Genomic DNA, 26,356 nt, shown 5'->3' with positions numbered 1-26,356 from the left:
AGTGGCTTGGGGCCAGCTGAAAAGCTGAATTAAAGTCATTCAATGGAGCCCTGCACAGCATCATCACAGACTGCAGAGGCTGGGGCTGGGGCTTCTTCCCCTAATTCTTCAGCATTTAAGAGGGGACTCAGAACCAGTCGTGACTTCTTCCATTATGACAAAGTCTCTTCTACCCTCAAGTACAGAAAATCTAGCTCGCTTCACAGAAAATCAGTTCCCCCAAGGGTACACACTTCAAGCACATGAACTAACATAAATCTGTAATTTTGTCTTTAATAATAACCTCAATTCCAAGCAACGTGTGAAATCCGCTTTAGTGGCAGAACACACACACAGACCTGGCCACTATCGGTAAAAGGCCAAGCGCTTCTCCTCCTCAGCAGGCAGCCAAGAGGGGAGGAAAGTGGAACAGACGACGGAGACGCTATCAGTGTTTGGCGCCAACAACACTTTAAATCAGCGCCCCGACCTGCAGGAGGAACACTCCACAGCAGAACATTTATGCTGGGCTTTGTAAAGACGCCAAATGGCCTTCCTCTGGGTTTTCCCATTCAGGTTGACTCAGCAAACAGATGTTACAGAAACGTAAGCCTGAGTCTTTCCAGCTGCAGACATTTCAGGCAGGAATTCTTTAATAAAATCAGTCTATTCTGTGGAAGATATGAAAAATCAAACTTCCTTGGCCTCTCCTCCTTCAAATTAATGTCTGGGAAAAAGAGGTCAATGGCAACAACAACAAAAAAAACCATCATTTTATCATCTCTGTTTAAAAGAGAAGCATAGATCACAGTCACCTGCCTCCTGTAAGCATCAGTGAAGGACCTGCTCAGTAAAGGGTGCAATTTCTATCCTCAGAACATCAGGTACCTCGGAAGAGAACGATTTCCATTTTTCTTGGTTTGCACAGCTTGTTTCCTGAAAGTGCTCACATGGGCAGTCGATACACACATACACATACCCGCTCCAAGGTCTTTTTTTTTTTTTTTTTTTTTTTACTTTGTGGCTTTTAAAAAATTTCTCCTCCATGTCCTCTGAATACAATTCTCAGGCCAAAGGCTTTTGTCATGTTTTAGTTTTAAGCAGATTCCATTCACATACCAAAAAATCTGCACTGATTTTCAAGGTCCACAGCCAAATCCCACCAGCTGTCTCCTGCCTCACCCTCTGAATATTTTTGTTACATTTTGGATTCTTGAACACCAGTGGAAGTGATAATGAAGGAAAGCACAACTGTTTGGCGTGTAAAATGAAAACTTTTTAAAAACCACCATTCACTGGATACCTTACCAAGAGGAGTATCTATCAGCCAAAATACAAACTGATTTTGTCAAATGAGGTCATTTCTTTCAAACCCGCAACTGGTGGTCTGACTAAGCTTGTGCAGCGTGCTGAGCTGCCGTGTTTTCTGCATCAAGAGAGAAGCCACCACCCCAAACCAACACCTCTGCCCTCAAGACGTAACTCGGGGACTGAGGAGGAGCAGGGAGGACGGAGGAGGAGGGGGTAAGGCCATGGCCCTGAGGGGGCACCTCCCACAGGAGGAAGCCAGCAGGGCCACAGGCAGGACTTGGAGACCTTGGTGGAACAGCACCTCAGACCTCTTAAGACTGTCTAGATGCCAAAAATGTAAGGCCCAGAAATTAACTTCCCTAGTAGTGTTTTATACAACACGGAAAACCACCAGGCCATCTATATTTTCTCCTGAATACTTCCTACATTATGACCTTCCGTGCTTGCCTGCGCATGGACACAGAAAATGCAGGCACAATTTTTACAAACAGGCTCCTCACCCCAACCCCACCTCCCACACACAGAGCAGGAAAAAAATCAGAAATCCAGGCTGTGCAGAACCCTAGGAGCAGCACCTCAGGGGTGCCCCCGACCCAGCTGGTGCTCCAAGGAGTCCCTGTTTTACCAAACACAAAACCATCATCAGCATGCCAAGCTGATTCCAAACAGTGCACCAAGACTAGGAACCCACGTGCACGTCTCAGACACCGGCGGGGTCCCTCATCAGGTGAGGGGGTGACTGTCCCTCAAGTGCCAAGCCTCCAGCTCATCCCCAGGGTTGTCCCCACGACCCCAGGCTTGTGGCAGCAAGGAGAGACAGGCACAGACGTTACTGCTGGGCAGCCCAGGCAGACTTCTGAGCTGCCCTGTGATGCTTACAGCTGGTGTTCCGGTTACAATCCACCAACAGACGTGTATACTGAGTGTGGCTGCACCCCCCGCCCCCAGCAACCTCAGGGGGCTGTGGGAACCTCACCCTGCTTCCTGGAGTTCAGTCCCATCTCCGAACCCTCTGAGAGTTCGTTCAGAACCCTGCCCTGCAATGCAGGGAAGGGTGGGCACACTGTCCCGACTGAGCTGATTACCTGTATGGATGCCCCAAACTTCTCATTGCAGAGGCTGCACACAAGCGCCCACCGACTGCTGGGGATGTGGGACACCTTCGTGATGGGCTCCATCTTCTCGGGGCTGCCGATGCTCACCTGCAGACCGACACAGCAAGACAGAGCGGCAGAGGTCATCAGACAGGCAAGGGCAGAGCACAGACCGGAGAAACCTCAGGATGTGTGCCTTCCCCACGACTCTCCTACCAGGGGGGTCCCAAGGGGCCCGCGCCCTCCTAGCACAGGTAAAATCCCACTTGAAGGGGGCGAGTTCCACACCTGGGGAGAGGGGCTGGGTTTCTTCTGATGCAAACATCCTGTTTGTAAAGACATTCAGATATACCAACGTTCACTGCTCACCCGAGTGTACGTATCAGAACAAGGTAAGCGAGTACACCTCTGGTCCCCAGAGACGTGGTCAAGGCTGGAAATCCATCTTAAATATACTAAACACATTGTGAGCAACTGAGCAAGTAAATACTGACTGCTTTTAAATCAGTCTCTCTCAGTCAGAAATGTTTACTACATACTAAACAGAAAACTACCAAGATAAATAAGGTGCCCTCTCAGTGTTCGGCCTGGATCACTGAACTGTATCCTGTTAATACCAAACTGTGAGACCCCAAAAGTCCTGAAGCCTCACTTTAAATCACTCAGGTAACTTTTTTCCTCAGCAGGAAAATGCACCAAAATTACACACCAAAAAATGCTAAAATTTGAATCACAAATGATATTCTCAGAGTAAGCCATGCAAATTAAATTAGTCAAGGTCTGGGACTTGAAATAAATTACACCAGACCTGAAATTAAAAAGGTCAAGGCTAAGTAAGAATTTTAATAAAAATCACACAGATGTGACCTAGAGCAGTGGTTCTTTAACCACAACCATGTGGCCTGCATGGTTCGCCAGCTCCAGGGGATCACAACCCACCTCAGGGGAAGGCCACAACGTGAATGCCACGGGTCGACTCCTGGGAGCCCGTGAGCAGCGGAGGGTCAGCTGCAACGGCATCTGAAGACAAATCTGAACACCTCCACCCAGGAATCCAACTAGCTGTGGCTCCCAGTTAACATTTCTACAAATGTACACACCGTAAGCAGGTGACCGCACGCTTGAGATTCATTTTAAGGTGGAAAAAGGAGCAGCAGTTCACAGGCGTCTTTTACTGGTCAGCTATGATGAGGCCTACTAATTAATGAACAGCTCCCCGTGAAAACGAGCAGCCGCCCGCTCTGGAGCTGAGCCGCCCAGAAGGGCACCCACCTCCGGGATCCAAAGCGCACAGCTGACGTGCACCCACTTGGTCCCGCTGCGCGTGGGCTTCATCGCTCCTCCTTTCTTGGGACACAGCAAACACTTGGGCTGAACGCCCAGGGCGCACGTCCGGCACAGCCAGCTGCCCTCTGGGACCTTGAGGATTCCATAGCAGGCCTGTGAAGACACCGCACATCCCAAGGAAAAGAGAAGAGAGTTGTTTTTCCCGTTACGTCTATTAATTTTAAACACCTAGAAAGAGTTTAACAGAACTGCCACCAAACAGAACTGCCACTCCTTTCAGGAAAGGTGGGTGCCGCACACTCCGGGGGGTTGGGGGGGGCGCCTGAGAAGCACTCACGGACAGAAACGTCTAACAGAAATCTGCTGTGTAGCTAGATACCCTCTGTACCAAGTTTCTAAGTATTAGTCAGTAAATCCTCAAAACGCTCTGCGGGGTAGATGGGGTAGGCATCTCTCTGATTTACCGATGCAGGGGAGACATACACACAAAGCAGCCGAGTCTCCCAAGGCGATTACATGAGACGCCTCCGGACAGGAGGAAGAACCAAGGGGCAGCCTGGGTCCCCAGGCTGAGCACACTCTACCAGCCTGCTCCCCAGACCTCCTCACCCCAAGCGAACACCACAGGCGCAGAAAAATGAGACCTTCTAGACAAGAAAAGAATTTGGTCCCTTTGGCTGATGTTCAAAACAAAGCCTGCTTTACATAAGACGGCAAATCACACAGGATGACAGTAACTGCAAAACTTGAGGCAACTAAAAGCCACTAAGATGGGTCAAAGAAGAAAAGGCGACCGTCAAAGTGGAGGAAGAAAACAACCGTGACAGTACCAGGGGCACAGTCAGAGCCGTTTAAAAACACCAAACTGTTCAGAACTTTATCCTTAAATGAACTAACTACGAGTCAGGAAGTGGAGAGAGAGTAACACAGCTCCAATTCTCCAGACAGGAAAAACAGCCACTGTGCAATGTGAATCTCCAGGACGCAAAAAGGAAACCACAGGGTGAGTGCAGCAGACTTAAGTGACACTAAGCCTGGAGCTTAGGAGCATGTGTCCGTGCCGTGAATGAGCCACTGTCAACACAGACTTACTGGAAAAACAAAACAAGACAAAACTTTTTATAGAACTGACACTAAGGTTTCAAATACCAAAAAAAGTCTATATCAGGCACTCCTGAAAAAAGTCTCATTTGAACAGGTAATTTTTTATTTTTTACTGGAAAAACAAGTCTAAGTAAATTAGAAGATTAAACAAAGGCTGCCTTAAAGACTAGTCATGAAGAACATCTCAAAAGAAAAAGGAACTCCAGGAAATACTAAGAGACAATGTGGTGTGGCCGAAAGAACAGAAGACCAGGCCGGGGGGTGGGGTGTCTAGAGCCCTCCCCCACGGCCCCCGCGCTGGAGTTCCAGTTTCAACTCTGCCAGTAACCCACTGTCGACTCTGAAGAGCCCACCCTGACACCAGTTGACTCATTCATAAAACAGAAGGTATGAGTAGTTTCCAAGCAGAACTCTTTTTCAAACAAAACTTTTCTCAGGATGAGGGGGAAAAAAGTAAAACTGGCAAGGAAAAAAAACACGAAATGTCATCCAAGTAAAATAGCACAAAGGAGCAAAATGGTAGCCACAATGCTCATGATGTTGAGACAACAAGACCTCCATGAGAATTCTCCCTTGTCCCAAGGAAAGCTCTCTGGTCATCTGAAAATCCAGAGCTACAAGATGGCTATAACAGCAAAAGACTATGGTTCATGTGTCATCAGGATGAGATGGGGTAAGGCCACACAGCCTGTGAAGTCCTCGGGCAGAAGGGACCCCCAGGAGGCGGCCAGAAGGACAACCAAGAATGACAAACTTGATTCTTCTTCCCCAGAGGTCGCCAAGTCACCATCCCACACAAGTCATCTCAGCATCAACATGTGAACTCAAAGCAAGTACCTCAGAAGAGCCTTTTAGAGAGATTATATGAACACGCGTCCCCACAGAAATACAGATTACTTTATTATTGTATTAAAAAATAAATGAAAGAAGAGTCAAGACTGAGAGTCTCCCAAGCTTTTTAAATTACCCTATGCCCATCCTTACTGAAGCAACCGCCAAATCCTATTGACATCAGGGAGGACAGGAAACAACGTTCAAGGAAAGGGGCTCAGTTTATTGTGATGTCAGCAAAAGTGACATTTTGAATTGTGTCCGAAAAGTTTATGTTACAGTCCTAACCCAGAAGAAAACGGATGCAGTCCATTAAGATGAGCTCACACTGGAGCAGGAAGGGCCCCTCATCCACTGTGACTGGTCTTCCTACAAGAAGACGGCTAAGTGTAAAGACAGAGACACACAGCGAGGACGCCAAGCGATGACAAAGCCGGAGACCAGAGTGGTGCACAGGTGCAAGCCAAGGAATGCTAACGACTGTCAGCAAACTGCTAGGAGCCAGAAGAGCTGAGGAGGGACTCTTCTATGGGTTTCAGAGGGAGTGTGGCCCTGCCGACACCTTGAATTCGGGTTTCCAGTGTCCAGACAGCAAGACAATAATTTCTGTCATTTTAAGTCATCCAGCTGGTGGTACACTCTATTAGAGCAGCCCGAGAAAATTAACACAGGATCCCATTCTCCTGGCTGTAAAAGCAGCAAGAAATACTTCAAACACCCGGTATTAAGAAAAAGACGGGCACACGTCCTCCGTCCCCGACCCTGTCTGTGGCTTCCTCCCGGGTCCCGCTGCCCACCTACCTGGTGCACGCAGATGTTGCACTTGTCACAGAACACCATCTCGTTGCCATCCTCACCATCGGGTGACTGGCAGACGTCACAGACGACATCTTCGTCATACTCGATCCCCAGGCCTTCCTCGGTCTCTATCGCGTGGTTCATGTTGTCATAGCACCGCTGTTCAAATTCCTCCAGGACCCTCTCCATGGTATATTCATCTAACTCGGGCATTCCTGGAGGAAAAATGCCACAAACCTATTTTGATAAATCCATATGAATAAATATTATAATATTAGTTATACTAATGAATTCACAGAGAATAAATAATATCATAAACAAATGTATCCTGAGTGTCCCAAATATTATCTGCTGAATGTCTCTCTGACCCGCTCAAGGAAGGATCTTTGAACTAAAAGGCAGAAAGATATATCCACACAACAGTTTGTTCTTTATGATCAGGTACTGAAGACACAGCACTGGAAGGTAGAAAAGTGAAAGATAAATCCCAAAAGGGTTCAAGGATATTAAGTATTGAATACATTAGGTTGTCATTTCATTACAATATTATATATAACAACTGACACGTAACAGATTTCAAAACCATGACAGTTTAGTATGGCTTGGTTATTTTTTCAAAAACATTCCATTTTTCAGCATTCCATTTCACTGTGAACACTCAAAATGTTTTTACCTGCTTTATCCCTCCTCACCCTCTGAATTTACTAGTTGAGATGCATAAGCTAATCAGACCCATGAAAGACAGAAATACAAGCAATGTCTGAAGCAAAGACAGCTCCTTGTGAATCAAATAAAATGCATTCTTATGCAAGAAATGACCAAAAATAAACTTTAAGCGGTTATCATGGTTATAACTAGTGGTGGGATAAGACTTTTATTTTCTTCCATTTGTGGATGTATTCCAAACTTCCTACAATGAAAACACTCATGCAAGAAAGAAAAAACAGACTGTAAAAAATAGTAAAACACATCTAAGGAACAACAGAAACGTCATCAGAGCCAACAACAACTCTTATGCATTACCATAAATTTAACTGACACTTCCAGTTTTTAAAAACCTGGAGAACACAATAGTGCTGGCACTGTGATAGGCCCTAATAAACACATATTCAAAAAAGCCACCTCTCATCTCAAACTCTATTTAATAACAAGATCGTTTCTGCGTGGCCAGACACTTTCACCTCAATTCTTCCTACCAGTTTTGAAAACATCACTGGCTTTGAAAATACAACCCTATACCCTATAATTAATTTTCACCATTAAAAAGACCAATGAAAGCCAAGGTAAATGTCTTCAAGTATGTGTTCAGTACGTGTTAGAAAACTGCATCAATTATCCTGCCAAAGCGCTCAGCAGTGCCTTGCTGTCTGACAGAGACCCAGCATTACCCCTTGAACCATCCACAGAAGCCCCCAGCCCCTGGCCATCAGTCCCTCTGCCTTAACTCAGGACACCGAGCCAGTCTGGTGGAATACAGGGGTTTCCACAAAGTCTATGAAGCTGAAACATAGTACTCTGTTCTAAGAGAAAACTTCTGAACAGATTCTATAAAGCAACCTCGTCGTCTGCTAACAGTCTAGCCACTAATATCTAAAAGCAAGCTCATGAGGAACGAATCAGCTTTGTCAAAATTCCTGGCTCAGTCCACAGGGTCTTTATTCAGGGGCTGGGGAGCAGCAGGCATGGCGTCACCCATCACACGCCAGGCCCCACGTGAGGCTCGGGTACCCCCACACACACACAGTCTCAGTCCAGCAGGGCTTTGAAATCCATTCACCATCTCATAAATACTTACATAAGCTAGGCTGCAAAGAGCCTGTGCCACCACTTCCCGACCTTGACCTACCGCACAAAGCTAATTAATCCTCACAGTCTCTCATAGGGAACCCAGACTGGGCCTCACTGACTTGCCATCCCACACACTTCAGGCAGCCCTCAGCAGTCAGCAGTGGCGCGCAAGCCGAGACCCACGTGTCATCCTGGTGGTGACACTAGGAGATACAAGCCAAGGAGGTGCGGGAGCCCTGAGCTGCACACACACAGGCACTGACTGATGCGCGGAGATCACTGTGGGCGGGGGCACCCGAAGGCGGCTTCACCAGGGAGAGCCAGGACAGACACACGGAGCACTCAGGTTTAGGAAAGGGCTTCAGGGGAATCGCCGAGGTGAAAGCACAGGTGCCGTGTTTGGAAAACGGTGCGCTTGGCCACAGTGGAGCTTACTGTGAGAAACAGCAGGTCAGTGCTGAAGAACGGACCTGAAGAGCTCGGCCCCCTCCCTTTCCTGGAGGTAAGGAAGCGGCAGGTTCAGGGCTGGAGGTCAGGGTGGGAGCCAGGAGCCCTGCTCCGCCCCCATGGGAAACAGCCCTCCTGGGTCCCACCACTCGCCCAGGGAGCACACGCAGGCTCCGGGTCTGCCGCAGCCGGACGCGCAGGCCTGAGACTGAGATGGAGCCGGCGCCCAGGTGGTGAGCAGCTTCTCCCCTCACCTGCAGGCCTCTACTCATCACAAGGCAACAGAGCCGTCTCTCACCCATCTCCTTAAACTCCTCGTTGGTCAGTTCCAGCCACGCGGCGTCCATGTCGTTGAGATCGTAACGACACACGCTGTCGGCCAGCGTGCGGATGTCAACGTAGCCCAGCTCCGGAGGCTCGGAGCCTGACGAGACAATGTACTTCTTGGGCCTGATGAACATGAGGGATTTCTCTTCAGATACAACCCTGGTTAAGAAGAAAAGGCAGCCGGGTTACCCTTCCTGCCACAAGGAAGCAAGTCTGTCTGCCAGAAGGCCCCGGCTGAGCGTCCACCTCCAATCCCCAAACTCCAGGTCACCGCCTGGTTAAGAGTTAACACCCTAACATCACTAATAAAATAAAGTTGGAGTCATTAAAGCCCCTAAAATAAAACTAGATGACAAGTGACAAAACTACGGAAGTTGTCACCGCCAGTTTCTTCCGTGTGGCTTCCCAGGACCCCGAGTGCCTGCCGCCATCTGACAGCGGGGCGCACACACAAGAATGCATTCTGCCCTAGGTGTCGAGGGTGAACGTCTGAAGCTCCCTCCACGAACCAGGCCTGCCCACCCCTGCCGGAGACCACGAAGCACAGGGTTCTCTGGGACATGGGGGAGACAAGAGCAGCCACACAGCGGCTACAGCGGAGCGCTGGGGAGCCGAGGGGCGAACCATCACCTCCAGGGCTAAAACTTGGGCCTCGACCATTACCAGGCAGCCTGAGAATCAGAGTCCCGGCCACGTTAGGGATGCTCCCAACACACACCGGGGATCCCAGGACAGAAGGCAAGGTCCCTCTGCTCCTCATACTTCCACCTGGAGAATGCTGTCCTCGCACCCGCTCAGGAAGAGGACAGCACGTGAGACGGTCCCACCACTGCTGACTGGAGCCCATGGCGGCCCAGGAGCCCCTCACATCCACACTGTCCGTCCACCTCCAGGTCTCAGGGCGCCGGCAGTTTGCATTAATACCCAGCTGTCCAAGGAGTCTGTCAGAGTATTTCCATCACCCTGATAATACCAGAGTGACTTTATCTATTAATATATGACACTGACATAGGCAAATTTAAGGGGGTTTTTCCTCCTACTCAACTAAGGGCAGGGTTTCAGGTGAAAACTTCCACAAGCTCTGTGGGTGTTTACTTGTCCTTTGCTGGGCTCAGAACGCCTGGGATGGGGACGCCAGCACTGAGCAGTTCCGTGGTGCCGTGCCCCAGGGGTGGGCGACTCCCAAAGAGCCCAGTGAACACTCCACTCACTCCCCAGATGGCGGTCCGGCCTGGGAGGGTCACTTAATCCTGCACAGTTATGGGGACATTTGCCCCAGGGACCCCTAACCCAATAATCAGACTCGATCATCTCAAGTGCCTGAGGACATGATGGGGGTGAGGGTAAGCTCAGTTCACTCAGTGATGGTGAAAGAGGACGTTTCGCAAAGCAGGCAGCTGACTGACAAGAAGGCAGTGAAGCCAGGTGCTCCCTCCCTGGGAGGAGCCTCAGACAGGTGAGCAAACAGGCCCAGATTCATGCTGAGGCGGGTCATCAAAGACCGACCCTCAAAACCTTTCAGGGGAAAAGAGGTTTGGAAGTAAAATCAATAGAAAGTCTCTAAGAACATGTGGGCAAAGTTCATCCAAGGAGGACTCTAAGGTCCTATCCACACAGCCCTAACCTGACAGGACTGCTCACCCCCGTCCTCCCCCTGAGGTGGAGGCAGACACCCCTCCCCAGGAAAGCAGCCTCCAGAGAGGAAGGAGCCACTGTGCCTACATCCAGGTGTCCCACCCCGCCCCCCACTTCCCAAGAAGTCCTGGAATCTACCTTCCTCTTGAGGAGAGCAGCACCTTCCCAAGGTGGAGGCCCACAGCACCACCTCTGGACCATTTCTCATTCCCCCAGAAACCCTACTGCTAACTTCAACACTGCTCCCCACAGCCGGCTGGCTCTCGGGGCAGTAAGACCACTGCTGCGGGAGGGGTAGCCCCTCTCCCAGGTACATCTACCTGGCCACAGGCTGGGGGATGGTCCCAGGGCTCACTGGCACCTGGACCCCTTTCTCCCACTCCTGTCTCCAGGGATCGGCCAGCACGTAGTACTCGTCCGGGTTCAGCTGGTAGGAGTCATGGAGCTTCATGGCAGTGATCAGGTCTGTCCTAAACACCTGGACAGGGAGAGAACAGGGTCATTGACACTGGGTATTTGCATTCTTCTTCAGAGCACTGGCAGCTGCAGGGTAACCATGGTGCTGTCATGTAACCAGGTCACTGTTTCAACAGAGAACCAGTCTGACCTACTGAGGAAAGCCCTGGGCCTGCCACACCCTGGGCCGTGCTCAGGACGGGAGCGGCAGCAGCTCAGTACCCTCACCCCCTCCCTGGCTCTGCAAGACGGCCATGTCTGAGCCAGCCACCAAGACTCGGGAACCTCAGTGTCCTCCTGGGAAACTACTAAGAGACTCCCAATTCAGCAAGCAGGCTGCTGAAGACAATGCGCCTAAAAACCCCTAGAAGGAGATATTTCACTCAAGGGCACCTTCCTGGTAAATATTTAAGAACTAGAACTCCACTAATCATGTAACAACACCAAGCCAAAACCCAGGGCACCAAGGCTTCGATTCCTACCCTCAGGCTGCCTCCACCCGGCCCCTGCCCGCTGGGCACCAGGGCTTCTGGTAAGGTGTCTGGAAAGGCGGGTTTTGAGTGGCCAATGCGAGGCTGAGCAAAGGCTGCAAAAATCTAGGAGAGAAGCAACAACAGAGCAGGGGAGTCCAGGCAGAAAGGAGCTTGTAAAGACTGTGTCTGCACTCCCTCACCTAGTGTAACTTCTGCCAAGAAAGCAGCATCTGTGGGAGAAGAGGAGGAGGAGGAGAGGAAAAGAAGAAAGCAAGCTACCCGCCTCTCCTCACCCTGCCAAAAACAGACCACAAGATTCCAAGGTACCCTCTGCCAAGAGAGCACCTCAATGCCTCATCGCAGGTCAAGGGGGGACCAACCACAGAGGGGACCCCCGCACGCCTGCTGTTCCTGCTGGAGACTCCCCGCCAGGGCCTCGCCTCAGTCCACGCGGGTCTAAGCGCTACAGGAGGAAGCACCGACCCTGGCATCAGCAACATCCCGAGTTGTATTTGGCACGAAGGGAGCCTGCATCTGTAAGCTACATTCTCTGTTTACACAAGTCACAATGCTCAGCTCTCTCTTCTTGGGACAGGAGCTCTTTCTTGTGCTGCGAAGCAGAGCTCACATTATATGCCTGCTAATAGGTCCGTATTTGTTTTTCCTGGTGACTTTTCAGGCTGGTGATCACTTTAATAAACTTCACCATAATAAAGTCTGAGGCAGCGTCTGAATAAAAGGGCCGTGTCTCCAGCCTGCCGTTTTGGATCTGGACTTTTCCCCTGTGTGTCACTGAAGTCCCAGGAACTGGCAGGAAGCGGGCTGTTCGCCTTCCACAAAAGCACAAGTGAGGTCAGGGGCCCATGCCCCAGGGGGCGTGAACTGTCAGTCACACCCTCCCCATCCCCAAAGAGACAAGTCCTTTCAAGTCTCAGCTCTACATCTTCAGGAAGCAGATTAGTTAAAAACATATTCCAATTAGGTCTGATGAGTATCAGTAGTTAATAAGGGAATCTGCCAAAGAAGGGGAAAAAAAAAAATCAAACTGAAGCAAGAAGAGAACAAGCAGTCAGTCCACTCTTCCTGCACTAGAGACTCGGGAGTGGGTGCTCGAGACTGAGGCAGACGCCCTCAAAGGGACGTGAGCTCGGAGGTCCCCAGCAGGGCTCAACCTCAGCACTTCAAGCTGAGTCATTTCAACCCAGAAACTTAAAAACAGCAACAGCCTGGAACAAAACACAGGTCAGGGCCAAGGCCACGCCACCCACACTGCCCAGCGCTGACACCGGGAGGGGTTCCAGCTGTGGGACGGCTGCTCCCACACCGGTACCAGCTTCCTACAGTGCGTGCACGCTTAGTCGTGTCCGGTTCTCTGCACCCCACGGACTGTAGCCCACCAGACTCCTGTCCATGGGATTTTTCAGTCAAAAAAACTGAAGAATATAATTAATAACAGCTAACATTTACTGAGCACAATTTACCTCTGTGTACTAATGCTCTTAATCCTCATAAGGATCCTGTAAGGTGAACACCTGTATTACCCCCATCTTACAGATTTGGAAACTGAGGAAGAGAGGGGTTACATAAGTCACCCCAGAACGCACTGACATCAATACCAACAACCAGGTGTGTGTCAACCATACGCACTCACGCACACATGCAGAACAGGCGCAGTCACGCCAGCAGTCGGGAAATACCTCTGAAGGCTTTCGATCTTCAGGTCTGGAGCATGAACTTCTCCCGTGCTGGGATCGGGAATTCTGGGACCAGGTAGTCGACAGGCCTGAAGACACAAATGTCCCAAGAAAAGCAGTCAATCAGAGGTACACAAACCACGGAGTGTTCGCAGCAAGGCGCCCGCAGTGCCACCCCCGGAGACGGCCGCCGCGCTCTCCCCTCTCCCCAGGAGCTCCTCCACCCCCACCACACTCGCGTCCCACAGCAAGCCAGCAAGACCACTCCGCACCCAGTGCCGAGGGCCGCTGTGCCACAGCGCACGCAGAGGGAAGAGGCCGCTCAAGAACACCACGGAGGTGGTGCCTTCATCCAGAAGCCTGCATTTCTTAAGAGGTTCAGTGGTAAATATAAATCCGGAAACTCTTTAAAAAACTTTCAGGAACTTTGCAAACGCTAACATCATTGTGCTATAATCCTAAATCCATACCCCAAAACATTAGGAAAAAAGTTTTGACTCCACAAAAGAACTCAGCAATTCCTAGAGCAGGAAAACTCCAGCCTGCCACAGACTAGGGGCTGCGGCCAAATCACCTTTAAAAGTGCCTGCTCCCCTCCCCCAGAAAATGCCTGCCGGCACCGGCTCTTCTCTGAGCTCAGAGGACAGGAAGTGGCCCCTTCCCCCACTAAATCAAGGGAACTGGGAGCCCCACCAGGCCGCCTGAGTCTCCTTAATGCCACAGTATCTGAGTCCTCTTGCTCCAGGCCTCCTTCCCTGGGGAGGGCGCGTCCACACCCAGAGTCTCACCCGGGAGAATGTCAGACCTGCATTCCCACACGAGCACCAGGTCCACGTTCACCTTCAGATCAGACATCAATCAGGCCCAGAGTGCTCCTAAGGTGGGTCACCTCAGTACTACAGTAACTGGCCTCAATGTTTTATTCAAACCTGGTCTTCTTCTTCAAGAGTCATTCTAAACTCTCCTCGCTCAGCACACATCCGACTAATGGCCGAGTGGAACTCGGCTGCCCAGCACCTCAGCCCCTCTTCTCCACCCCTGTCACTGCCTCCAGTCTCTGGATGCTGCATCACTGCCTGAGATCCGAAACCACCCTCCTAACTACTTGCAGTGTGTCTAACTTCCTAATAACTCTCCTCCATGTTCAACAGACTGTAGCGTTTCCCATAAATTAACACCACTCTCCCTCCCCCCAAAATAAAAGCTAAAACCTGAGGGGGACTGCCATTCTATCAACAAAATCACTTTTCACTCAAACAGAAAACCCATATCTCTACAGATTCCAGAGATAAGGGACACAATCAAAGCACCCTTAAGACCTTGGGGATATAAAGAAACAGATTCTGCACATAAGCCTATCATCAGATTTGCCGTGATGGAGACTAAGGGGATTGCCAAGCGTCCCTCAACAGGCGCGAGCACTACCGTTGATGACCAGTCCTGAGGCTTGTTTACTGGGTCAACTGAGCCTGCTCTTAGGCCAGCAGAACAGATTTCCTACCAGTAACCCTACTGCGTGGTTCAGTATTAGACTCCTGAATGAACAAGAAAGTTTCACTCCCACACTAAAGGAATATTCTGGGCATACTGGGGTAAGTCTGACTTGCAGGAAGTTCTAGATCTGGTCATTATTGGAAAAAGGAAGACAGAAACCAAATTAGGAACCCAGAGAGGAAGGCCGCTGGGCAGCTCATGTCTCTAGACAGGCCTGTCTCGCCCCTCCAGTCCTTGGGCCCGGACAGGGGAAGAGCACAGGCATACTCTGGACGGACCGCCCAGGAGGCGGGGGAGGGGGCCGAGATGCAGGGCGGAACGGGGGGCCCCTCTACTGTGAATCGCTAGCTGAAGTGTTAGGGACAACCTCCAGGCTGGTTCCCAAGGTTCCATGCAGCTGGCACAGAACTCAATCCAAGGAACGGTGATCATTTTGAAACTTTTCCTAGGACTGCTTTCACATTCTTGAAAAATGTTGCCTGTTTTTAAAAACAGATATTCAAAACTGCTACAAATTTGGCATCTAATTGTATTACCCAAGAGAAACGCTGGTCCACCCAGAAATAGTCTGTTTCTCTTCCTTTTAATTTGCCTAATGCAAAAAGAGGAAGAGAAAAATTAATATTAAACTCTCCTTTGCAGAAAGGGCAAGACTGGGGGGAAAGCTAAGCTTAAATTATCGCTGACATAAAGAATGTTCTTAGTTTACATATAAAGTCAAAAACCTGAAACCACCCAAATAGTGGCATATCCATACCATGGAATACTATCCAGCATTAAAAAAGAATGAGCTGTTGATACATACACAACATGGATGAATGTGGGAATAATTATGTAGAGTGAAAAATGCCAGATAAAAAGAGTACATACTATTCCATTTATATAAAACTCTGGAAAATATAAACTAATCTATAGTGACAGAAAATAGATCAGAGGTGACTGGGGAAAGAGGGAAGGGAAGGATTCTCTTCGGTTTTATGATTTCATGGGTGTAAACATGTCAACATGTATCAAAGTGTACACTTTTAAATGTGAGCAGAAAATAATTGATGATTTTCTGCCATCCATTTAGAATAAAGGAGAAGAAAACGCTCCATTTTACTCTACGCAGGTGGTCTGTACAGAACCTAGACTTTGCTGAATAGTGAGAAGCAGCTGGTCCCTCCCTCCCTTGTCCAGCAGCAGATCCTTGTTGCTGGCGATTTCCTCCCTCTAGTTCACTTTAAAACTATGTAATAACTAGTTACAACATCCAGTACACCTAAGTCAGTGCTGTGCACACAGCAGATGCTTAATGTTTTAAAAAATGTCTAACTGGACAAAAAAATACAGTGTCACTGTTGAGGACTGTAACCCAAGAACTGAAGGTGGCAGGTACTCAGAACGCACCGCTGTTTTACCTGTTAGAAGACAGGCTTCTGAGCTCAAGGAAAATGAGGTCACGGAAAATAAAGCGCTAGTGCCTTTAAAGACAGCATGGTGGGGCCCCTGCTTCCTGACCAGAACCACCTCCATCGGCTCCAAGCAATGCCTGATGTCCCTATACCAGTTCTCTCTCAGCCACGTTCTCTCCACTTCCTCCAAGACCGTGATCCAAGCAAAACAATTCACACTTATTTTTAATTTTAAAAAGTTATGTTATAGAACTTTTAAAGTATGTTGGGTTAAAAAAAAAAATCAGAGTATTTCTAACACGAAAGGACTAGGAGACAACAATTTACACTACAGTAAGATACTGGCCACTCATTAGTTCTGAAAAGCCGTGTGCTAAGATTATGCTAGGTTAAAAGCTATATTTTGTTTTTGTTTTCAGAGTGCTGACATTTACTGACAAGCTAAGAATATGGCAAATAAATTTTTATTTTCTTGTTGCTTTCAGGAGAAGAGTTAGGAACTCTAAAAATTCGGCATAACATTTAAAATTACCTTACTTCCCATACACAAGATATTATTACCTAAAGTTAAGTCCACTCTACTGACAAGTGACTTCTAAATTCTTGACATGTACTTTGAGTATCAGCAATTAATCTCTATTAAAACACGGAGAAGAATTAGCGAAAAATAAAGCCTTGCTTTGTTTTATTATCCCCATCTTCCCTTAAAACAGAAACGCAGGGGTGATGAAAGTGACAAAAGGCTCGCAGATCACAGCATCAGGAGCATGATCCTGTGCGTGCTCTGCACTGCTAACCCCGCTTTCTGGTTCTAGTCTGCATTTACCTTCAACACTGTCCTTTGAAATACAGTCATGCTGTCCTGCCTTAAATCTAAAAAAAGGGAAAAGCCTCGAGAGTAAATCTGATACATACCGCACACACCTCCAACATTTGGTAGTTCGTGTTAAGCCTTCCAGGTGGTGCGACGCATGAAAGGTTCAGCAACAAGAGGGAACGGCAGCGCGGTGGGTGCTCACACCGCCACAGAGGCAAGCTACCAAAGAACCTCACCCCCGACCAGATGGCGCATCTCCTGTCTCAGACCCTGCTTCTAGACCCTAAATACCACGCTGCTGTTTTCAGGAGTGTTAAACCAGGTTAACAAAATAAGATGCTTGGGACCAGCAAGTATGGAGCCCAGAGAGCCAGTCCATGTCACAACAGTGCAGACTGGAGACGGCAAGGCGCGGCCAGCCCTATACCAGTAAGGTGGTGCTACGCAATGTCCAGTCTGAGAAGGGAACAGATTTAACAGTCCCTATTTGCTTGCACTGTGTGGTAGAAGGCCCGCCTCACACACCCCTGCTCTTTCTACCAGGGCCTGACCCCACATCTCCCACAGCCCAACCCCTTTCCCTCCCAACATGGCTTGTTAGCTCTGCGGTTTATCTTCCAAAGCACAAAGCTTGATGGGTGCGCGTTCAGAGCACTGGCCCAGGAATGTTTCAACATACCTGGACCTTCAACCAACTGACACAAATGTTTCATAGTCACCCAGCCCTTCTGTTAAGTCCAAGTCCATGGAGCAGATCAGGTGCTACTTGTTCCTTGAGCCCAAGATGATGCTCTGCCTGTCAATGTCGACAAGCCACAAGCTGGGTGTGAAAAGGGATAAAACCATCTCCACGTGCCTAGAGGAGACAGGCATACAGCACACATCCTGCAGTACTTGAGCCAAAATTCCCACATTTCAAGAATTCCTACACAACTCCTCGGTGTCACAAGATTCAACTGATGGTGTGAAAGGAGCAAATTAAAGGTCCAGTCACACAGGAATAGAAGCGGAAGCAGAGTTATTAACCTTTATGCAAAAGAGAAACCACTGAGGACCTCTGAAGACTTGTCATGAAGGAAACCAAGCAGAGTAAATAAACAAACAAAGTGAAAGCAAGTCATTAAAAAATGTAACTAGCATAAAAGGTCCAAATCAGAAAGTGTGTTTCATCCACTAAAAACTTTGGTCTTTCTTCACTGTTTATCTGTGAGCTGGAGAGAGCCCAGGAAAACAAAAGCCCTCACATAACGTCATGTTTGTCACTCATCAACCTGCATTGCTAAGTGCAAAATCAGTCGGTTTGACTTTTACTCAATTGTTTTCTGTCTTTGTCATCACAAGTGAGGGAGCAGAACTTGGTTGGGTAACTGGGAAAGACAGAAGTCTTTCAGGGTCAGCACAGGTGTGGAAACCAGACCAGGTAAGGCGTCCCCACGGTGCCCGGCCCCATGACCCCTGGCCACACCCCAGGCCTTCCCATAGAGAGGTCAACACAGGGCTGTAATTTGGGGCATGACGCAAAATTGGTTCCTAGACCCAATTCCAATATGCGCTTGCGGAAGCTTCCGCATACTAACAAGCAACTGTCAAGTGCCAGCGGGGTGTCCAAAAATTCAACTCAATTCTGACATGGAGACAGAACTAGATTCCAGACTCAGTCCCACAAGACCACACCATCCACTTCAGAGGCCAAGCCCAGGTCGTTAGCTATGCTTCTGACTGGCAGGGGTTCCCAAGACCCTCTCCTCAAGTCATTTGTTAGAGCATCTCACAGAACTCAAAGAAACATGTTCCACATTAGATAACCAACTTATTATAAAAAAGATATTGAAGGGGATGAATCAATAGCCAATAAAGAGACACACGGGACAAGGCCTGGGGAAAGGGCACGGGGCGTCCAAGCCCTCTCAGAGCACACCGGTCTTTCCCAGGCACCGCAGGTTCACCACCTGAAAGCTCACCGAACTCGGAGCTTTCATATTTTTACGGAGGTTTGATTATCTATCCAGGCACAATTGATTAAATCACTGGCCACTGATGACCAACTCAACCTTCAGCTCCCCTTCTCCCCCCTCAGGCTGGATGGAAACACTGAAACTTGCTGGTCACCCCACTGTCGCATTTGCCAAAAGCCCTGAAGACGGAGGCCCAAGGACTCGGGAGGAAATAAAGCACTTGTTTCCCGAGGCTGCGCCCTGGCACAAGGCATTAAACTTCCAAGACTAGCTGAGCCACCCCATCCCAGGAGCCCAGCCTGTGAACACCCCAACACGGTTTCATCCAACTGCGAGGCTGGCAGTCCAGGGCACCTGGAGAAAGGCTTCCACAGCTATGCCTGCAGCTGGAGGCGGGCTTGCACTGGCGCAGAAAGTGCCTGTGCATCCCCAACTGTAAATACCATGTCGCTATTCCCCTGGACCAAGCCAGAAATCAAAGCAAAGGGCTCCAGCCCAGGAGGTCAGCCGGGTCCAGCCATGGCTTTGTGGGCGCCCCAAGCTGACGTCTGCAGCTGTCTCTTCTCCACTTGGACATGCGAGGCACTGGGCTGGGAGCTGCTGCCAAACTTCTGTCAGAAACGCAAGCTGGAAAGGCTGGGGAGGGGCCACTGCACTGACTCAACTAACTCAACTAACTCAAGCACCCAGACTCAACTAAGGGCAGGCTCAGTTCTGGGTACCTGAGTGCAGAGGCAGAAGGCACCCTACTCACACCCACCGTGTGCTACACGAGAGGATGGTCCCCAACGCACACAGGCAGGCTGGTGGCAGAGGCCCACACAGGACAGCAGTCGCCCTCAGAGAAGGTGAAAAGTGTGTTTATGGTGTAGATGTGTGCATGTGTCTATATGACCCGGCGTTCTAAGGCTTCTAAATGAGAGCTGTTTGCCACAACCATCACCACCCAAAGACCAAATCAGAAGGCCGAGACAGGCAGCCCAACCACAAAGTACTACCACACTCTTTCCACTGGATCAACCATGATGAGGCCAGCCTGCCTCCCTTCTATGCTGTTGATAGAAGCTATCAGAAGCTATCGTCTTCATCCTCTACCACCACCACTCAATTTCCACATGGAGCCTAGGGCAGAAGAAAAACCAGCTTTGTGGTCTGCCTACATTAACCCTCCAGCACATTATAAATATCTACCTTAGTCCTCCATCCCTGCTTTTTTCAGGGAGACCAGCAGACACAAACATATTAGCCGGAGGACAAAAACAGTTCATTACAAAGAAGGTGACGTGATGGATACAGTTTTGGTGGGGACTTTGGACACCTTTCTTCCTCCTAGAGCTCTGGGTGAAAAAACAGGTTTAGATGAAGCATCTGGTCTCCTATGGGCTAAACTGCGTCCCCTGCCAAATTTCTTATGCTGAAACATAACCCCCCAGTACCTCAGAATGTGACTATATTATATTATTTGGCCATAAAGGCTTTAAAATGGTGATTAAAATGATGGATCCCAACCCGTGTCACTGGACCACAAGAGGACATTTAACCACATAGAGACATCAAGGATGCACATGCTCAGAAGAAAGACCTGTGAAGACTCAGTAATAGGGTGGGAGTCGGTCTGCAAGCCAAGCAGAGAGGCCTCAGGAGAAAGCAAACCTGCCAACATCTTGACTGTGGACTTCCAGCCTCTAGACTCGTGAGAAGTAAATGTCTGTTGCTTAAGCCACAAAGACTGTGGGATTTGTTATGTCCTCCGGCAATAATGAATGGAAGGGCCTCTGGACAGCTGAGAAGGCCTGGACTGGGTCAGGGTCCAGAACTACACTGTCCACTATGGTAATCACTAGACATGTAGCTTTTTAAATTTTAATTAAGATTAAATAAAAATTTAAAACTCAGTTCCTTACTTACACTAGAACATTTCCCTTCTATTGGCAGCTCTACTCCAAAAAGCAGAAGAGTCTAAGTCTGACAGAACATCCCAGGAGAATCTTTTGTGACCCAGGCCTCCCAAGGTGGACAAGAGGCCCGAGTCAGAGCAAGCACAGACCTGCTCCTCAGCCAAAAACGCAGGGGAAGAGGCCTCTCTGAGCCTTTCATCAAGCACTGGAAGCAATTCATGAACCCTTCTTCTGATTAATTCTGAACCTAAAAAGCAATGGTTTCCTTTTGCAATTGCTGCAAGACAACACTGTGTACTCAGCAAGCAGCAAGCACTTAGGGAGTGCATACAACTCCAGAGGACACTTTGACAGGTACCAGAGGTGCAGAAAAGGAATACCTAAGCTCATTTTTGCCTCAAGGAGTAAAAAGCCTAAGTAAATATTAAAGAAAACAAGCAGCGAGGGTCGTGAACCAACAAGCACCAAGAATTTCAGAAGGCATTCCCAACGGCTCGCACAGGTGGGGTACAGCCCCTTCATACAGTTCCCTGAAACAGAAGGCAAGCCCCTCTCCCAGAGTGCTCACTCCTGTGTCTCTGCTTTCCTCACCCAGTTCACTCCTCCCTCGTGCCAAAGGTCAGCTCCCAGTGCCTGTCTGAGAGGGTCCCAGCCCTTCCCCGTTTGTCACAGCTTTCCCATCACCACCATTTCTCCTCCTAGCTGCTCCATGCCTGCACCCGAAGCTCCAGCCAAAGTGTATTTGAGCTCTTCTGTTTCTAATAGTCCTGCCGGCTGTCAGTGCGGCTGCCCACAGCAAAGCCTTGCTCTCTAATTTGCTGTTTTTAATTCTGCTGCTTTTAATCTGCAGAAAGTGAAGAAGAACTAAAGTGCCTCTTCATGAACCTGAAAGAGGAGAGTGAAAAAGTTGGCTTAAAGCTCAACATTCAGAAAATAGGATCATGGCATCCGGTCCCATCACTTCATGGCAAATAGATGGGGAAACAGTGGCAGACTTTATTTTTCTGGGCTCCAAAAGCACTGCAGATGGTGATTGCAGCCATGAAATTAAAAGATGCTTAATCCTTGGAAGGAAAGTTATGACCAACTTAGACAGCATATTAAAAAGCAGAAACATTACTTTGCCAACAAAGGTCTGTCTAGTTAAGGCTATGGTTTTTCCAGTAGTCATGTATGGATGTGAGAGTTGGACTATAAAGAAAGATGAGCGCTGAAGAATTGATGCTTTTGAACTGTAGTGTTGGAGAAGACTCGAGAGTCCCTTGGACTGCAACAAGATCCAACCAGTCCATCCTAAAGGAGATCAGTCGTGGGTGTTCATTGGAAGAACTGATGCTGAAGCTGAAACTCCAATACTTTGCCCACCTGATGCGAAGAACTGACTCACTGGAAAAGACCCTGATGCTGGAAAAGATTGAAGGCGGGAGGAGAAGGGGACGACAGAGGATGAGATGGTTGGATGGCATCACCAACTCAATGGACGTAAGTTTGGATAAACTCCGGGAGTTGGTGATGGACAGGGAGGGAGGCCTGGTATGCTGCAGTCCATGGGGTCACAAAGTCGGACACGACTGAGCAACTGAACTGAACGTAACTGAATCTGCCCAACACTTGGAGCACAGAAAAACAACCGTTTGCATAAAACAACTTCATCCTTCAGGACCTGCTCAACTTCCACCTTCTCTATAGGTTTCCCTGGCCCCTCCCTCCTCTGAATGTGTGTCTACATATACTCATTTCCACAGTGCATAAGAAAGGCATCTCCAACTGTCCTGATAATATCCAGCTCTGATGGAAAGTCATGTGTCAAAGACAGAGTTCCTTGAAAAGAGGCCCAATACCTTTCCCATCACTCAGCAGAGCAAACATTCTTTCAAGATTTCCCAAATCTGATCTGTAATACAAAACATAAGATAATGGGCCAGAGCTCAGGCACACTGCTAGGTTCAAAATTTCCTTGTTATCTGAAAGACACTCTTCCCTGGGTCGTCTGTGAGCTTCCCAATACACAGACGCTGTGTGACATTTATTTTGACTGCCTGGAAGCCAACTAACTTCTGGTTCTCAGCTGCACTGTGAAAATATGAGGATGCCAGAGAGCTGAGTCGCAGACAGTAGTATTATTAAATACAGTCATGTTCAAATCCACTGAAGAGCGCTGACTCGTGACCTACTAAAAACCTGTGCTTGATATTTTCACATCACACCAGGCAGCCCAATCTCCCTTTGTATCAGGCTGGACTAGTTAATAATTAACTGGCTTCGATTAAGTTCCCTTTTCATAAAGAGCAACTGTGAAGTGCTGTAAATGGTGTTTAGGAAAAACAGACACACTAGTGACTCTGGAAACTGGATCATTCACCTTTGGACAACAAACAGGAAGCCCGAGGAATGCCGCCTGCATTGAACCTCACCCAGGAAGATGAAGGCCTGCAGCATCCCACTCAGATGTGATACTCAGGCCTTGGCTCTTCTCTGACCTCACTGATACATGAAGCGCTTCAGCTCTTTAAAGCATTACATTAAAAAATCCTGTTTTTACATGGACCCAAACCCTGGTAGGCTCCAAGAACAACAAAGCAGGACTTACTGCCATTGTCGTCAGAATCCTCACTGCTGCTGGGAAGGCGACCTCGTTTCATGATCTCCCCGGGAAGCAGCAGGCAGCCTGCAAAGCAATGAGACAGCACTTAACCCAAGATGATAATACACGGCCATCGAGCTGTGCTTCAGATGGCAGCCAGGATTCACAGCACACAAAAAGCAAACAGTCGGCTTTAAGTAGCATGTGAATTATAAACAGTAAAAAGACCAGAGAGACATGATTAGGTGCAATTATTAACAGAACAGGTTCAAAAGGGAGGGGGAGAGGTGGAGAAATTACACATCAGCAGGTCTCCCAAAGGTGCCAGGCTTCTCTCTCGCTCCTCTGACGTTATCACTACAACTACTCCGGGAGCCTCTTTAGCTGACTGGCAGCAAGCTCTGCGGAAAAAGCCCATGGCAATGAGCACAGTGCTTCCTCACTACATACAGATTCATATTTTACACGTGTATTGGGGGGTGGGGGGTTAGGGATGGGGCTATGCCAGGATGTGTGAGTATTTACACTGTGCGGGGCAGCACTGCTTCTCGGGCAAATACTGCTGAAAGAATCCTAAAAACTGAATACCTAGAATTCTAGGAACAAAACAAATGGGACACTGGGAATGCAAATGCCTATCCTAGTCATCTCCAACCCCCCAGCAATTCATTCTTAGCCAGACTCCTCCCCTTTACTCAGGAGGAAACTCAAGTCCAAAAGGTTTAAGCGCTGACCTGCCCAAGGTCACATTGTGAGCAGGCAAAAATCCAATTTCACTACCTTTCCCCCAACTCCTTACAGGCCTTGCCCAACCCAACAGTCTGAGCAGACACCCCGCCTACCGGGCCAGCTCCTGCCAGGCAGCTGGTGGTACCAGGCCTCCAGCACCACAGAACAGAGAAAGAGGGCAGTGGACCGAGACCGAACGGCCACCACCCAACGCCTACAGATGACCGTGAGGTTATATTCAGACAGGGTGGCTTTCTAAACAAAACCAAAAAGCTTTTCCAAACTAAAAATTACTCATCACCTTGACATCTTTAGGGCCCAAATATTACTGCCAGATCAGTAATTCCCAAAGAGAGAGGCGGGCTTTCCCAGTCAAAGTATGGTTAGTCAGCCATCCCCTCCCGGCTCAGCCCCTCAGTAAAGTATATCCCAACCTCTCCCTCCCTGGGAATCCCAACATCACAATGCGATGAATTTCTACGAGTGGGGCACACAGGAAGCGTGTGGGGAAAGAACGTGGAGCATCACTATGCTAGAACAGGCCAAGACAGAAACCACTCTACGGGTCAGAAATAAAAACCCAAAGGTCTGCTCTGAGCGAAACTGGAAAACTGAAGTCAAGAGAAGCTGAAAGTATACCATACAATGCATCTGCTCCCACCTTCAAAACAGACATATATGATTCTTTCAAATAATCAGGTCCCTAGTCTATACTGTAAATTTCCTGAGACACTCACCAGTTAAGGTTTCTATGTTTTTACCAAATGATTCTTCAAAAGATGATTAAAAGAACTTTCAAGAGGAAGCCAGGACATGAGTCCTGATCCGGGTTACAGGTAGCGTCAACAGTCATAGAATCTACAACCACTGCGGCCCCACCCGCACCCCTGGCTTTTCTGCAGAGCCCTCTTCACCCGTAACACGAACACCCAGCAACCGAGGACAGGCCCACCCCAGAGAAAGTTCCTGGCAAACTCCTGTGGCCCACTGCCCGCGTGATTATCTTCCCTGCCCTGTCACCCTCTGCCAAAATGCTAGGTGCTGACAGCTGAGCTGTCCTCCCACTTTCTAGAAGGCACCCCTGCCCCCCCCAAACTGTCAGGAAGCACCAGGAGAAAAGAGAAAGGCAAAGACCCACTCGTTACCAGAAACAGCTTCAGCTCCCTAAATCCTACTTTGCAAGAAAGCTTGAGAACAAGAAAAAAAGAAAAAGAAAGTGTTTCCTAAAGAGGAATTCCTTAAGAATCACAGTGTGAAGCATCAGGGCAAGAAGAATGCAGTTCCCCCATCATGAGCAGGTGTTAAGAACGGTGAGGAGGAGAAAGAGGCTGAGAAAGGCCACAAACCCTGGCTAGAAATGAGGCAACAAATGTTGGCTGCATCTTCACTGATTCAGACAACTAGCATTTACCTAAACAGAAGAGCTTGGAATCTTTTTAAACCAAAATGCTCTCCTCCTAGTGTTCATACACAGTTTTCAGAGAAAGCACATGCTTTCAACAGTCACTATATGCAAAATGCAAGCACTGGCCAAAATGGATGATGCTCCTAACACACGGAAATACTTGCAAGCAAAATTACGCAAGTAAAAAAAAGTAAAAATAGTATTTTCCTTCTAATGAACTCCATTCTCACCAGCCTTGAAAGAGCTTGAGTAGAGGAGGTGAAGAATGCTGTGCGTGCCGCACCTCTCCAGGGAAGCTGCACGGTGACGGGGTAAGCGCCTGCCAGCATCGCTGCCTCTGGGGCTCTGAGGTACTTAAACCTTGACATCAGGCTGATTTACCTCACCTGGGGTTACTTGCTCCTTCAAGAAATCAAAGTATGCACATGTTACTGTCTTTAAGACACACAATACAGTGGCTGTAAGCTGCAAACATCTGTCCAATGAAAACCAATGAGAGCAAGCAGAGGGCCCTCAGCATCATTCAGGGCACTCGCTGATTATTATCTAGATGGTAGTAAGCTAAGTAATAATCAATTAAAAGGGCTACTTGCAACGCTCCAGAGAAAGCAGCAAGAAAACGTAATAGCATATAATGCATCCCACAAACATCTGAATGTCTAATATATGAGGAGGTGCTGGAGCACAATGACTGCATCTGATCTCAGGGAGCTCCTGGTCCAGCTGAGGAGACAGACTAGTCAGCAGGAATTCAACATGGTGAGTGCTTGACAGTGGTCAATACAAGACTAGAGAAACACATGCTGATGGCGTTGGTAAAATTCTGGGCTGAGTCCTGAAGAACAAAGAGGAGCAC

General features: G+C 48.7%; 1 protein-coding gene across 6 annotated transcripts in view; it reads right to left on the bottom strand.

Annotated features, from left to right (window-relative positions):
- JADE1 (jade family PHD finger 1) overlaps positions 1–26,356 on the bottom strand; it is a 58,714-nt gene that overhangs the window by 15,880 nt on the left and 16,478 nt on the right. For 5 of the 6 annotated variants that reach the window (XM_065904935.1, XM_065904940.1, XM_065904937.1 and 2 more), the window contains exons 2-8: positions 23,373–23,450; positions 13,228–13,313; positions 10,922–11,079; positions 8,938–9,125; positions 6,408–6,619; positions 3,657–3,824; positions 2,376–2,492 (exon numbers count right to left, since the gene is read on the bottom strand). In XM_065904935.1, coding sequence (XP_065761007.1) covers positions 2,376–2,492; positions 3,657–3,824; positions 6,408–6,619; positions 8,938–9,125; positions 10,922–11,079; positions 13,228–13,313; positions 23,373–23,424 — 981 coding nt within the window. In that variant the 5' untranslated portion in view covers positions 23,425–23,450. Of the gene's footprint in view, positions 1–2,375; positions 2,493–3,656; positions 3,825–6,407; positions 6,620–8,937; positions 9,126–10,921; positions 11,080–13,227; positions 13,314–23,372; positions 23,451–25,730; positions 25,871–26,356 lie in introns of those variants that run through there. The other variant, XM_065904939.1, reaches the window with a different exon arrangement.

The sequence above is a fragment of the Muntiacus reevesi genome, chromosome 13 (genome assembly GCF_963930625.1).
Source record: "Muntiacus reevesi chromosome 13, mMunRee1.1, whole genome shotgun sequence".
Lineage (NCBI taxonomy): Eukaryota > Metazoa > Chordata > Mammalia > Artiodactyla > Cervidae > Muntiacus > Muntiacus reevesi.
This window is presented reverse-complemented; position numbering and strand designations above follow the sequence as displayed.